Here is a 16,739-nt window from a genome sequence, read left to right as displayed (position 1 = left end):
CTGTATCTCAGGGGATGCACTGTATCTCAGGAAATGCGCTGTATCTCAGGGGGTGCACTGTATCTCAGGGGTGCACTGTATCTCAGGGGATGCGCTGTATCTCAGGAAATGCGCTGTATCTCAGGGGGTGCACTGTATCTCAGGGGTGCACTGTATCTCAGGGGATGCGCTGTATCTCAAAGTATGCGCTGTATCACAGGGGATGCCTTGCACCTCAGGGGATACACTGTATCTCAGGAGATACGCTGTATCTCAGGGGATGCCTTGCACCTCAGGGGATACGCTGTATCTCAGGGGATACGCTGTATCTCAGGGGATGCGCTGTACCTCAGGGGTTGCGCTGTACCTCAGGGGTTGCGCTGTACCTCAGGGGTTGCGCTGTACCTCAGGGGTTGCGCTGTACCTCAGGGGTTGCGCTGTACCTCAGGGGATGCGTAGTCCTATCTAAAGTGCAAGTTTTAAAAAGAAACAAAGCAAAACTACTTACTTAGGGTATGATTTGTTCTATTAAAAAATCTGTTTTACAATAGTAAAGCATAATTTCAAGGCTGAAAAAAGCCAGTGAAAGTCCATGTGGTAGCATCTAGAACTTTACCGTTCTAGCTGGTTACTATAGCTATATATCGGGGTGCCCCATCTCATCCCACTTTCAAACATAGTTCTGTAGCTTTTGAAAAACTTCCTTTATAAAATCACCAACGCCAAGCAACGTATTTTGTTAAGTATGGCTTCTCAATTGTTAGCTAATGACTGCTGAGCTCAAATTAAAAGCATACAATATGGGTGGTCTAAATTGTGCTATTGAAATGGGCTATTTGTTTGAAACGGACAGCAATTAGCAAATCAAAAAATTTCGAAATTGAATAAGGAAAAATGGTCCCAGAGACTCCAAGTAGAGATTGTTACAAGCAGGTTTGGATTGTTAGCAAATACTTAACAATGAACACTCAAGTAAAGTTGTTTTCTCACTAGATCCTACGCCCGAGTAAACTCGGGGGTAGGATATGATGGGAAACAACTCCCCGAATGATCTTAGGCCCAGGTCTTAAAGTGTTAACCATGCTATCTAAATAGTATAGTTTGATTCATTAACTTACCTCATATTTTACCATTTTTATAAAGTCTCATTTCAGCAGTCCCATTTAAAACATATTAAAACTTCCTCATCATTCCTTTTTATTTTTAGATTTGAAGGTTAAAGTTTTAAGAAAAGATTTCAACTACGTTTGCACCACAACGAGGACAAGTAACTCAGCAGAGATGACAAACTTTTCAATGAACTCATCCGCCAACCTGACAACTATAGACAACAGCTCCGAAGGCCTTAGCCCTGTAGCTGAGCGAATATTCTATATGCTCTACATTCTCGCTATACTACTCGGAGCCAGCGGAAACATTACCTCCCTCGTCGTCTTCACCAATGGCCGCCGATGTAACACTGACATCCGCGCTTTTCTTATCAACTTGGCTTTGGCAGACCTTCTAATGGCTGTTATATGTCTGCCGTTTTCGTTCTCATCTGCTCTTCTGTATAACTGGACATTTCCGGAACCTCTGTGTCCCATAATTCTCTTCATGCAAGTATTGTCCGTGACCGTAAGCGTCTACACGAACACGGCTATTAGCATCGACAGGTTTATAGCCATCCGTTATCCGCTGAAATTGCTGCGTACCACAAGGAAGCATGTGCTATGGGTAATTGCGCTTATATGGATTGTCTCTAGTTGCCTATGTTCTGTTCAGCTATGGGTGGCTAGAGCGAAAGCTGACGATCAAGGCCTAATTCTCTGTAAAGAGTGGTGGCCGGAAGGGACACTTATTGACATCAGAAAAGTATATACCATAGCTCTGTTAATAATAACATACGTTATACCAGTACTCGTCATTATAAGTATGTACAGTCTCGTGTGCGTGCAACTCTGGTATAGGACAACTCCTGGTGTCGAGGACCATGCAAGAGATATAAAGCAACTGAACAACAGGCGAAAGGTAAGACTCATATTGTGTCATAGGTGAAACTAATAGATTGAGCAAACACACTGATCTGACACACTATAACGCTGCATACTATATTATATTATAATAAAACTTGCAATAACATGTTATGATATAATTAAATATATAATTATAAAATTTAATATATTTTAATGTAATATAAAGTAATATGATTTAAAGTACAATATTATTTGACTATATTATATAATATTATAACCACATAATATTTTTTTCCTATATTATATTTTAGTAATGTATTATATAATTATATTAAATTAGTAACATAGTATATCATAGTATAATATAATACCACATAGTATAATTCAATATGATATAATACAATTATATATAGAGTGGCATTATATAATATAATGGAATGCAATTGTAGATGCGAGGCTCACGGCTAAGGGTAAAAATTCTGTTTTGTTTTAAAAAGACCCTACACTGTACCAACAGGCAGCACCATCCAATTCATCAAATGCTTATAGTTCTTATTTGTTCGCTGTCTGCCATGTGTGCTACAAGGTTCCGTAGTATTCTCATACATGTGCTCCTGAGATCTGTACTTTTTAGCAGCTTTATACAGCTATCTCCGCTAATGCTATGACAGAAACTTACCAATAACATAACTACTAGGAGTTATTTGAAAGTGATGAAAACTTATTTTATTGGCAAAAAGCAAATTTTGACAAATTTGTGCTACATGCACTATTCTAGTTGTACAAAAACAGCTACAAGTAAAAAAGTGTCTGTTTGAAGGAAAAGATAAGATAATATTGTTAGCAATTTATTTTTATTTGATGTGCCATTACTATGAAAGACAGTACTATTTAGCAAAGAATCAGTGAGTTATTTCTCTTAGCTGTCAGTCCGCTCTCAAAGGAGAAATTAACAGACAACAGAACATCTCGCTCAGTGACTATTTTTTTAAGGGTTCATTGTTAAGTATTTGATAAAAACTCAAACCTGTTGCTTGAGAAAATTTCAATTTGCAGAGTCTCTCGGACATTTCAACATTCTTTAATTTGCTAATTGTTGCCCATTTTAAGCAAATAGCACATTTCAATGGCGCAACTTAGACCACCCATATTGTATGCCATTTTATTTTTGTGCAGCAATCATTAGCTATCAATTGAGCGGCCATACTTAACAACATAAGTTACTAGGTATTTGTGATTTTATAAAGGAAGTTTTTCAAAAGCTACAGAACTGGGTGTGAAGGTAGGATGGGATGTGAGCACCTCAATATATAGCATGGTAACCAACTCGAACAGTGGTTCTAAACGTTTCTACATGAATTTTTACAGGCTTTTTTCAGCCTTGAAATCATGCTTTACTACTGTAAAATAAGTTTTTTGATAGAACAAATTATCAGTTATTTCTTAAAAATGGGATTATGTGTAGGGGTATGAGTTCTTTGTTGGTATATATTGCTTGGCAGATTAATTTATTATACAAAATCTGATGTAATATTGATACTTACTTTATTTGAATAAAGTATTATACTTTATTAAGTATGTTGTTTACAGCAGAGTAATGGCATTAATGAATATTTATATGCTGCAATATCATTGAGGAATGCGATGGCTCTCATAAAGTCTTTGGAACGTATTAATTCATTTGCCGCTTGTTTTAGACTCCATAAAAAAGATTCAAATTGCAAATTTTATGGATTAATTGCAGAACAAAAAAGAAGTATTTCTAAAGTTTTGATAAAAATGTGGAAAAAGATGTTACAGTTACAATGTCTTGAACTCGTCACCCTATAGAAAAATCTGTCGATCTAATAATGCAGCATTCAAAAGAATCACATCAACCCCTGTTATTTATACATAACACATGCCTGAACAAACCATATCCTATCAGTTAAAATGCTGCAAGATCATTTTTGTCAAGGTTTTATACTTTAAAGGCAACTTGCTTTTAGCCCTGTACATTACAATATTGTGTGTAGACAACAAAGGAGAGATATGATAACCGTACAACTACACTTTGTACATAAGATACACTTTGGAGCAGGAAGCGCTACTGCATTACATTATTTTTTCTTTTTCAAAGCAATGTATAATCTAAAATGGCATTTTAAACCGGCTGTGTTCAAAAACAAAAATGAACTAATTGGAATAGCTAGCATGCTAAAGGATTATTTTTAAATCATTAGACTTGCTAATAAAGGTTGAAGATCTCCATGAAATCTTTTAATATTTACCAAGCATCAGTATTCGGTGTATTCGATGAATTAATTTGATGTATTTATTTAATAACTTTAATGAATTTGTTAATGGATGTTATGAACGTTGTCTGCTGACAGGTCATAAAGATGCTGATGACAATGAGTCTGCTCTTTACGCTCTGCTGGATGCCCCTCTACATATTCTTCCTCATTGAAGACTTTGGTTTATCAGAAAGAGATATCTTAATTATCTACTTCAGTGTCAACTGGCTAGCCATGTCTAACAGCTTCCAGAATCCAATCATTTATGGCTTCCTCAATGACAACTTCAGGGTGAGTAGTGCACCTGCTGCGCTTGTCAAGAGCTGTAGATGACAGATAAGACGTGTTAATAAAAAGCATTCATGTAATAGAATTCAGTTCAGGTGCTCCTAATAAGATTGAGGCTCCACTGAGAGAAAATAGAGAAAGAGGATAGAAAGCAACCTTAGAGTGAGCTATTGAACATGCCATGTGTGAAGCAGATTTGTTTATAAAGCTCAAAAAACGAATTGGCTATTTGTAGAGGTGGAACGAGACAGGTTTTTTATGTTCGAGACGAAACTCGAGACACTGTCTTGTAAAAATTCGAGACTCGAGACACGAGACAGTGCAATAATGAGCATTTGGTGATGATATCACAACACAAGTACTAGCGTACTTGGTATATATAAAATTGATAAACCTCTTTTTAAATTGAATTTTCACCTGGTCTAAACGATTTGAATACAACATTTTAATAGTGATATGCATGTAGTTTTTGTAAACAAAAGTGACACAAACAGCTCTAAAATACCGAAGTTATATATTCTAAGAATATTGAGCTTGATTGATCATAACTATTAAAACATATTGCTTTGTACATGTATATTTTTAACATCTATTGAATAAGTCTTACATTTAATGTAATGTGTAATGAAACCGATAGCCGTCGCTCTACAAAGAAATACCGCAACTAAAAGAACACACGATAACACTTTCATTCTTATCGTTTCATTAATGTTAAGTTTTGTTTGTGTATTAACTGTAGTATGTGAATTATATTTAAATTGTACTCATGAAATTATATGAATTACTGTATACATGTACACGTGTATTCTTATATTGAACTAACAATAACGGCATTGTTAACCGAACACGGACTATGGTCGACACGGCCTTCTGTTCGTTTCTCTGTGTCCGGGCAAGTTTTACCCGCGATTGGTAGTATATAAAAGAGGCCCGAATTTTATGAAGGGTAGTTGGTGTTTAGACACGATACGATAAAATACAGACATTTTACCCGCAATAGTCTTATTATCCGAGGATTATCCGAAGAGTAATTAGATACGACCCCCCCCCCCGGTATCTGTTTCAAGGACACTGAACCGAACTACAATATTTTAACAGGGCCGTTGTCCGGACTACATGATTAGACTCGGTGGCCAACATAATCAATAGCAACAGGTAGTAACGGACCGGGTATAACTTTAAAGGCAGTTGCCCGCAATCCATTACAATATATGGAGTTGTTGCTACCGCAAGAAGCCATGTTTTAACAACCGTGCGCAGGCGCTTTAGTTCTATTTCCTGTCTCGAGTTTGGCAATAGTCAAGTCGAGACGAGACCGATACGAGACGACACAGGTCGATACTCGAGACGTCTCGTGTCTCGTTCCACCTCTAGCTATATGGCTTTTGTCCAAATGGGTGCATTATTAGTGGGCCACGTTTTATTAATGAGATAGAAGCTCATCATGCGTATCGATGCTCGTTGGTTTGTAAGGTGATTTTGTTAGCCATTTTCAACCACAATCGGAAGACCTAATTTTTTGAGGCCAAAAGAACTAGCAGTAAGAATCCTGCTACGCCATCATGACAGGTAATCTACCAAGGCGTACTTACCTGTGACAACTAATATTTGCAATCATGTCAGCTTTATAGCTTTCACATGGTTTTCTTAAAATTTAAAAGTGGCCCGCTACCAATTACTGGCATGGCCAAAAATTTCCCTAATAACAACATTGTCAGAGTTAGGATAGTTAGTATAGGCCATAAGTCAAGGTCACATATTAAAGCATATGAGAGTAGTCCAGTCTTAGCTCATCTATTGATATATTTGTAAAATTCGATTTAGTAAAATATGTTTTATTGTGTGACTTATTTGAATAAAACTGCCAATTATTTAAAGGTTTTATGCCAGGTGTTACTTAGAAGTCAACAATGTGCTTTGTTTTAAACAAGTACAGTGTATCAGGCATTTATAAATAATTAAATTGTAACGCTCATAGTAAATGCTCTGTTTTTAAATTATTTTTAATACAAATTCATGTTTTAGTTTTATATCAAGTGTATATTATCATTCTGATTAAAAATTGACCTAAAATTATCAAGTAATCAAGTGCAGTTTTAACAAACTTTGAGTTTTAATTGTACTGAGTGCCGGCAGCCATTTTTTGGAATTGATTATGACTTGGCTTACATTGAGATATAATAGAGCTCACAAATAGAGTGCCAGGTATTTCTGTTTGATGAAACGTTTTATATGTGAGATGCTACACACACAAGTAGCCATATTAAATATTGTTTCACTCAGGAATATAGATATATGTATATATATATGTATATATATATGTATATGTATATATCTATGTATATATATATATATATGTATATGTATATATCTATATATTTATGTATATATATATATATACATATATATATATATGTATATATATATATGTATATATATATATATATGTATATGTATATATCTATGTATCTATGATAGAATATGTATAAGAGATTTATTGAAATTAATCTTTTTCCATAAAAATGTTTTACAGATATGATATCCAGAAAAAAAGAGCATTTAATATAAAAAACACAATTATTTTATAATAAAAATATTAATAATAATTAATTATTACAATTATTACAATAAAATTATGCCTTTAAAGCATGGATTAAGTTAAACTGGTTTTTAAATAGTAATAGATAATATAATAGATTTAAAGTACATATAAGCATAACAACAAACCATTAAATATTAAAAGGTGGCCTATAATAGACTGGCTTATGCCAGCTTCTGTCACTGTCTTTACGTATTATTACTATTATTATTATTATTACTATTATTATTATTATTATTACTATTATTATTATAATTACTATTATTACTATTATTACTATTATTATTACTATTATTATTATAATTACTATTATTACTATTATTATTATTATTACTATTATTACTATTATTACTATTATTACTATTATTACTATTATTATTATTATTATTACTATTATTACTATTATTATTATTATTATTACTATTATTACTATTATTACTATTATTACTATTATTACTATTATTACTATTATTATTATTATTATTACTATTATTACTATTATTATTATAATTACTATTATTACTATTATTACTATTATTACTATTATTATTATTATTATTATTACTATTATTATTATTATTGCTTCTACACTGCTTCAATCGTAACTATTCCGGTTTATAAACATTTGAATGGCCTCATAACTGAGGAAGGATAATCTGCCTTAAAACCGAATATAAAGCTGGAATGTGGATTGACTGGTTAAACCAGAGGCGATGCCACACAAATGTCGAAACGATGTAACAACGTCCATTTTTGAGATGACAAGCTGCTAGTCATTAGGCCGCTGTTTGAAAAGATAAAGTGGTACACAGACTGGGGGCTGTTTGCAAAGCAGCGAGAATACGCCTGAAATATTGTCAAGAAGTTGAGTAGATTTGAGTACGGCTAGATGAGATGTCCTATTAACCTTCCCAAGGGACTAAAGAAGACAGCCATTAGCTATCCATTCTATGCTCTGAGGTCATTAATTGGAGTTGAAAGTGTAGGCTGGCCCCTACGCAGTGGACAGCAAACACCTAGTTAGAACTTGACCATTTTGAACTCTGAACTAGGCTGGACCAGATCCCAATAGTTTCACAAAGTCTCCCGACTAACGGTAGCGTATACGGGAGCTCGCTCGTTTCCAAACAAACAGACCGCGCCTACTATTTTTATATAAGTTATAATGGAGAGGTCACAACATTAACCAACAAAAAATTACTCCCATTGGCAGTCGCTTCTAAATTGATTGTTGTATAATACACCATTTGAAAGAGAACGGCATTTCCTACAAAAATCTACTAATAACGTTTTTGTAAAAACGTAAAGTAAATGCAAAAAAAAGCGGTATTGAGAGCGAGTTATGAATATTCCATTAGAGATCAGTCGCGTTTTTGTTTCCGGTTTTTGATCGCGAGACTTTGTAGAACTATACAACTCTGCCAGTACAGAGCTGTATAACTTCACAGAGTTCCGCGTAAAAGTTTTGCTCCACTAAAAAAATTGTTTTGACGCTAACATCGACTAGTTCTGCAGTGCAGAAGAAGATTTGAAGTCTGAAGACATTGTGGAAGGGACTGGACAACCATCGGGACTTGAAACCATGTTTTCAAATTTAGAATGAAATAAAAATTAAAAGCTCCTCTAAATGGCAAAGCAGGACACAGGCTATAATATCATCACGGATTAATTGCAAACAATAGATACACATTGGTAGAGATATTTGTTGACTTCTAAATGCAAGGTAAGTTAGTAGCTTTAATGCACTCAAAAAGGTTAATATCGCTTTATCGGAAACAGAAAGCAAAATATACATGTAGGTTGACATTCACTACACCTGTATTAAGGCTAAATTTATCTTCTCAAAGTGCTGACAAGCCATGTAAAATACAACGCCAGCCTCTATTTGACCTCCACTATTCAAAAAGTGCTGAAAAATTAACTCCATGGCCTTTAATTAGAAGTTTTACGGTATGTATAAGAGACACTAGCCAGTACTCCAGCCTATGTCAAAGTCGATGTGAATATCTGAACTAAAGCAATACACAAACATAGTTTACGTCTAAGTGTATGATGGTTGTATTGATTATATGACAAAGGAAAGGTTTTTATGGGCGAGATGGTTTAGTCTAAGTTACATCTAAGATTTGTTGAGGATGATAGAATAATAGGGCACCAGAGCAACATACAGTCAAAATATAGTAAGCAATTGCTGACGCCGCTGTTTTAGTCACTATGTTTACATGACACACATGATGTGCAAATTTGAGCCAATCTGCAAGCTAACCGCATCATGAAAACGGCATAAATCCGCAAACTAAGCGAGTTTTGAGATTCGCGAAACTTTATCGAATCTACCATGCTTGCGAATAATGGTAACAGCCTTTGTGAATAATGCTCATTAAAATACCACGCCAGCTATTCAATTCTAAACATTTTCAATACTGCCGTTGTCCTTTCTCGATCGAGTTTCATGTGTTTAGGTTACTAACACGTGCGTCGCTAATTATTAATGTATAGCGGACAATTCCTTACTTTTTTTCAACAAGGCGACGGAGTCAATCCGCATCATGCGAATGTCCATAGAAACAATTAATTTGCGTGGTAACGCAACTTGCACACATCTCCAAACCCGCATGATGCTCGTCATGGAAACATGGAAGAGCACAAGGAAACTAATAATAATAGTATAAATCATTTTGATAATTTGTCCGCAACATTGTGTCATTCTGATCAATAAAATATGCAAAAGGACCTAGAAGTATCCAACAAGAGAAGTTGACGCTAAATTGTTTCAATATTCTTATAAAATGTCATCCCTTCGACCAATGAGAATTTACTATAAGAGTCCATGGGAAATTTCCAAGTTTAGATTTAAACTGGGTTTCAACAGTTAAAGTTTTGATCCACCTAGTTCTTTGGTATATCTCATTTAAAGAACTACCCTATATTGCCATGATCCTCAAGACTTACTCATCTCTCTAAGTTGATACTTTGAAATCCAAGATAATTTGGGGAGTTGTTTTCCCACCAAATCATACACTGGATAAACTTGGTTACATAGTTTGCTTTGCTTTTCTGTACTTCTGATTTACATAGAATTATGGACTTTATGCACTGTGTGTAGTATATGCACTGTGTGTGGTAATATATGCACTGTGTGTGGTAATATATGCACTGTGTGTGGTAAAACATTGTATGCGCTGTGTGCGGTAATATATGCACTGTGTAGCAATATATGCACTATGTGTGGTAATATATGCACTGTGTGTTGTATGTTATTAGTATAATTCTAAAGTTTCAAGACAACTGAATTATTAGTTCATGAGATGTCGTCGAAATACTGAGAACTCTTTCAATCAATCAAAAAATGAAAATGACTACGGGCAAAACAGAAGTTTTTAATGACATACTGCCTGGAATTTTTAACATGAAATCAAAAGTAGGCAAAACTAGAAAGATTCTCTTCAGCGATAAGAGCTTTACAATAAAACTATTTGTTTTTCTATTCATAAAAATATATTTTTATGAATATTCTATTGTGCACAATCTATTAAACCCGGTGTACATCAACATTGTGTTTTTTCAGCTCCGTCCAAAATCCTAATTTTGAAAGAGTGTGAAAACTGTGAACTATATTAGATTATTACTGTTTTGATTATTATTATTATAGTAATAATATTATTATTAATAATAATATTATTATTATTAATAATATTATTATCATTATTATTAAATTGATTACTGTTTTTTTAATTTAGTTCTGCCGGCTTTGAGCTTTGCAATGATATTCAGTTCAGAAATAATTGTACTATCATAAGCGCTTTCACATTTGATAGATAGTTTTTACTATGGTCTAGGATCCGGAACTTTCTATATACGCTAAAGTATGCAGCTCCTAGCTGACCTTACGCATATTAAGATCGGCAAATGATGAAGAAACATTTTCTCTGTCTGTAGTCGGACTTGGCAGAACTAGTGCTGAGGTGCTGCCCGATCCTATCAAAAGTAAACAGCATTCAAAGAGCAGCAAGAGCTAATCCACCCTTACACCGACTCTCCACCAAAATGACACTCATTTCAGAAAGAGGTGACAGCAGAGCTGACCTTTTCAAACATGGCCGACGCTCTGTCTCAAAATGCGCTGAAACCCCAAGCAATGGATTGGTAAGTTGTAACTAAAAGATATGTCTGAGTATTGCATTAAGGGTTGATGTCTTAAAAAGGTCAGCAAAAATCTATTAGTCTCACACTATTCAAGAAACTGTTCTGTAATGAGTGCAGTAGAAAGATATTTCTATAGTCAACATCTCTAATTCTAACTCATAGTCATTATGTATCCAAAAGGTAAGCTATAATATAGTAAAACCTTTATTTGAGTGCCATGGGGCTGTATTTTTCAACCCTTCCCTTATAACGGCGTTGTATTAGAGGTGTCATTCAAGTAGAAGGAGGTACTCAAGTAGAGGTTTGTGTAAAAGTAGATCTTTACTGTAATAAGAGCCATGTTCATCCGTCTGAAGCTACACTAAGAGTGTCAGAAAACGATTTCACACTACACAGGTATCAAACACGTATATTTGGCTTCCTAGCCTACTATCAGTGACAGTTGGTCCCTTTTCGCATTGCTGAATACTTGTGCAGTTACTTATTACACCTGACGGTCTCTAACTGCGCAGGACTTTAGAGCAAAGGCTAAGAGTACTGCCAGAGTACTATTATAGTTATAAATTATTACACGTACATTTAGAGCAAAGGCTAAGAACGATTACGAAAAGAAAGATAATAGTAATGAATACGTACCTCGACATACGACTGCTCCAACGTACAAACAGAATTTCTATAGAATAGTGTATATAATATATGAAAAACATTTAAAGTACTAAGTAGTATTATAAGAGAATTCAGCAAAGACACATGACAATACAGCATTGATTCTTGTGGCATTCGTACAAAGCCTGTAAAGTGTCACTAATTCACTCAAGTCACTTATTGTAGAAAATGATATGAAGTTGATAAAATGTTAGATGAAAGTGAAAATATTGTTGAAAGAGTAAAATTGAGTATATACGTCGAGTGTACGTCGAGTATACGTCGAGTGTACGTCGAGTATACGTCGAGTGTACGTCGAGTGTACGTCTAGTGTACGTCGAGTATACGTCTAGTGTACGTCGAGTGTACGTCTAGTGTACGTCGAGTGTACGTCGAGTATAGGTCTGTTTGGAATTAAAACATGTTGCAAATAGGTTTTGGAGAAAAGCAACTGAAACTTGTTACAACACAATGATAATATATATTTTTTCAGGCTCGCAAACATAACAGACGACCAATATACGGCAAAAATGAAAACACAGAAGACTGCAGCAAAAGCAGACTCATTGAGGGCGGTGCCACTCATAGCAAGCACTTGCCAGACAATGTCGAGCCATGTAAATCCATCGAAGATGAATGCGTTGAGGGCAAAGAAGTGATCAAAGGAGAGGAGATGAAAGATGATGAAACTTTTAGTGAGCATCCAAATAAAAGTGTAATTGATGGCAAGCACCCTGATAAAGATGTCACTCGACGATCAGGCAATGACACTCATAACAACAGACGAAATAGAAGCGTTCGAATCAGATCTGCTTCCGCGACTGAAGAGGAAGAACTTTAGCAGGTGAAGATGACGGTTTACAAATACATACAGTGAACAGGTTTGCTGGCAAGCTGCCAACATTTTTTAATAGATTTTGATAGAAATTTGAACAGCATGTGTCTTTTTATGGATTTTAGAAAACTGAACCTACAGATGGTTTTGTATATATTCTGATGAAGACTGATGTTACATGTGCTTTTTATAGATTCTGATAAAGTTTAGAATTGTAGACAATAATTATTTTTAGACTTACGCATAAAAACAATATAAGAATTATAATATGGTAACAAAAATTTGTCGTGTGAGCAATAATACTAGAACAGTGTATTAGTTAATCTGCAAAGGTTATTATACATCAGTTTTTAGTAGTCGTCTCCTCCTTGCGTTATAACCTTCTATATTTCACTATAAAACTTTTACAGTTATAAACTTTTCCTAATTTTAAAATTTTGTGCTAATAAAGAGTAAGCAGATGCATCAGTTGTTAATACGTTGAATGACAAATAATATTTAATGTTTTAATCTTAACTTATTGTAAACCTGTAGTGTATGCTTTGAGAACTAAGGTCTATGTATGATAGTACAATATAAGTGTACCATGTTATCATTACGAGAATGACTGTTATTATATGTTTCAACTTTATTCACTCCTACCTGTAGAAGGGATACAATGATGTGAAAATATGATTTTTTAGCACTTTCAGATCATTACAAAATTTATTTAGTTTGAGGGGTTTATTTTAGCGAGGCCATGCACTTATATGTCTGTCGATTAACTAATTGGAAATATATGTCAGTTTATATAAAAAAAAAATAGATACCAAAAACAGTTGAGGTTTTAAAATATACATATTAACATGTATGGTCATGACTTGATCTTAAATGTACTTGTCTTGTTGGAACAACTTTTCTTAGCTATATCAAGACGGAATATTGAGATTCAAGCTGGAAAACTTGCTGAGTCCAAGTTGACCTTGCCACCGTCAGCCACCTTTTTTTAGTACATTTCATTGCCCTTGCGAGCTTTTGATAAACATGTTAGAGACTAAATCAATGAGTAAAAAATATGTATTATATAGTTTAGTGGTCGACAGTGTGGAAAAGATTGATTAAGAACTCTGTCAGTACAGGAAATGCGCTTGGATCTTCTTTGTATTGATCAAGCGAGAAGGGCAATATAAATACATTTAATGGAGGGCCACTTGAGAAATCTATGATCAATTGAACTGCTTTAAATGGGGTCCACATTTAAAGCAGTTCAATTCTTCTGCCACTCACATGTCCAAGTGGTGGCAGAAGAAGCTAATCAAGGTTAAATTTTTTTCCTGCCTCCAACAATGGTTTTTTTAGAGAATCCATGCTAAGCTGTTGTTTGTAGACCAGGTGCTCTGGACTCCTGACCAGGCCACCTATTCTTAAGCAGGACTTATAGGGTTGGTGGGTGATCCGTTTTAGCCGATTGTCCAGTTTAATCAATGAGTCTGTCAATATATAAACCTCAAAGTTTGCGTGTCTGTTATTCTGTGATTCTGTACTTTGATTTGTCCAGCTATTATAGCTGGACAATATAGCTATTAAAAATTGGAGTAAAGAATCCGTATTGCAAAAGATTTGATCTCGGAACCTACCATTTGCCAGGCAAATATCTTACCAATTAAGCTACTCACAATTGATAGATTCGTTTGGCGATATATGTCGATATGTGAGTGAAAATATGCTACCGCCCTCTGTTACGGCGCAACCTAATTTTATGCCTTCTCTCAGGGCTCTTATTCAAGAGCCATAGATGACTAGCTGACTCAAATTAGTCATTGGCAATGTGCCAAGCTGATGGCAAGTGGCAAGCTACTACATCACCTGCCACTGTTTTATACCCGTGCAATGGCCAGACATTCCGCTAATGCATGTATATAGGTCTAAATCACATTAATAAGGCCCTTATACTTGTACACTGCGCTATATGCTGAGAGCTGCACTACACTGTACTTTAAATATTTAGTCATTGAAAAAGGAATTTATACTTTAAATACAAACAAGTAAATATTTATTTACTTATAATAGTGGATGACCAATGAGATTGAGGTCATGGACTTTAGTTGGTGGTAAATGTATAAACACGGAGCACTATGGTGTAAATTTGTTGGAATAAACAAACTGAATTCTGGCGAGAACCTTGGCTGCATAGGTGAACGTAGAGTGTGTTATCTATTGGCAACTTTGGTCACTATCTTCTATACATCGGACAACTTATCTTTATGGCTGTAGATGTTCACCTAATCCGATATCTAAACTAACGGTGTCCATTTTAACATAATATGTTAAATAATCGAATGTTTTATAATATTATTATAAAACATTCGATTATAACAATATACAGTCTATAACCTCTAACTGACATAAGAATCTTCCGGAATACTGATGGCATAAGAATTATGGATTCATGCAAATAATTGCTGGTCTGAGAACCTATAATTACTAAAATATTAGTTGACTTATAGCACAGGCTGAAATGAGAAGGCTGCATATGGTGAGCTGTGGGAACATCATGAATGTAATCAGCACGGCTTAACACCTAGCTACAGCAGCCTTAACACCTAGCTACAGCAGCCTTAACACCTAGCTACAGCAGCCTTAACACCTAGCTACAGCAGCCTTAACACCTAGCTACAGCAGCCTTAACACCTAGCTGCAGCAGCCTTAACACCTAGCTACAGCAGCCTTAACACCTAGCTACAGCAGCCTTAACACCTAGCTACAGCACGGCTTAACACCTAGCTACAGCAGCCTTAACACCTAGCTACAGCAGCCTTAACACCTAGCTACAGCACGGCTTAACACCTAGCTGCAGCAGCCCTAACACCTAGCTACAGCAGCCGAAAAGTCTATAGAAACTTTGGCAGAAGAACATTGCTAGCTTCATGCAAAAGAGAAAGCCCATTTTTCCATATTAAATCCCAAATAGCATAGCAGTACAAAAGAAACTGCATCGACGTCCAATTGCAAATAATGGTAATCAAGATGAGAAGTCTTCAGCCTACCAGCTTGCAAATGTATTGATCTGATAGACATATTGCGTCATGGCATCGTTTTTATGTTATCATAACAAAACAAGTTATTAAGTTTTAATAAAATTAGTAGCCCGAAGTCACTGCATAACACATATTTAGGACCTTATGTGCGTCTATGGGACTTTGATTATTGCATAAAGGTAAACAGAGTTTTCCCATGGGTGACAGGCTCATCAGACTTCAAGCAAGAGGAGGGCAAGGCAAAGACATGAACGTCAAAGGTTGTATTTAATGCCATAACATCAAACAGTTTAGATTAAAGTAGGCTGTTTGTCATTTGTTGGTCATGAAATTGAGCAACAGCTGTAGATTGCATGATTTTATAGTATGTATACGCTGATTATTGATTATTATCTAATCAAAGACTACTCTTTCTAAAATAAATTATTTATGTTGTTCACGAGTGTTGACAAACTTTAATTTGTTTCAAAAGATATTTACATACTATGTGTTGTTTTTTATTATATTACTAGGCGTCAGATGTCAGCCAATAAGTGTGTTCCTTTTCTGAATTCCTCCAAATTATTAACGTGAATATTACGTATATATATTGTAATGATCACTCTGCTCATTGTTTGGTTTTACATGATCAAAGTAAAACCTTTTAGTAATGGTAAGATAACAAAATGAATCATCGCTGGTCTACACAATATACCCTACTCGCATGCTTTTATAATAACATCTTGGTACTTCCGATATTCAAGATGGTTTCATAAAATCTGTTTAGTTTATGAAAAATATTCACAGAAATCTTAAAAACTTTTATATTAAGAAGAGCTGATCCAAATGGGATATTTTTAATAACTGTGTTCAGCCAAAATTTATAGTTTCAATTATGCAAAAAAGTAATGCATCAAGCAAAAGGATGGCCAGCACATCGACCTTTCCCTAACAGTAAAAGATTTGCAACAATAACCAAACATTTCAGCATGCTTGAAGTTATATTCATCAAATTGACCA

General features: G+C 34.9%; 1 protein-coding gene across 1 annotated transcript; it reads left to right on the top strand.

Annotated features, from left to right (window-relative positions):
- Window positions 1-1,353: 1,353 nt before the first annotated feature.
- Window positions 1,354-12,729, top strand: LOC137388221 (RYamide receptor-like). Its single transcript, XM_068074723.1, has 4 exons — window positions 1,354-1,989; window positions 4,307-4,501; window positions 11,037-11,243; window positions 12,382-12,729. Exons 1-4 carry the CDS (start codon window positions 1,354-1,356, stop codon window positions 12,727-12,729), a joined length of 1,386 nt encoding a protein of 461 aa, XP_067930824.1.
- The last annotated feature ends 4,010 nt before the right edge of the window (window positions 12,730-16,739 follow it).

Source organism: Watersipora subatra, chromosome 2, assembly GCF_963576615.1.
Source record: "Watersipora subatra chromosome 2, tzWatSuba1.1, whole genome shotgun sequence".
In the NCBI taxonomy this organism is placed as follows: domain Eukaryota; kingdom Metazoa; phylum Bryozoa; class Gymnolaemata; order Cheilostomatida; family Watersiporidae; genus Watersipora; species Watersipora subatra.
This window is presented reverse-complemented; position numbering and strand designations above follow the sequence as displayed.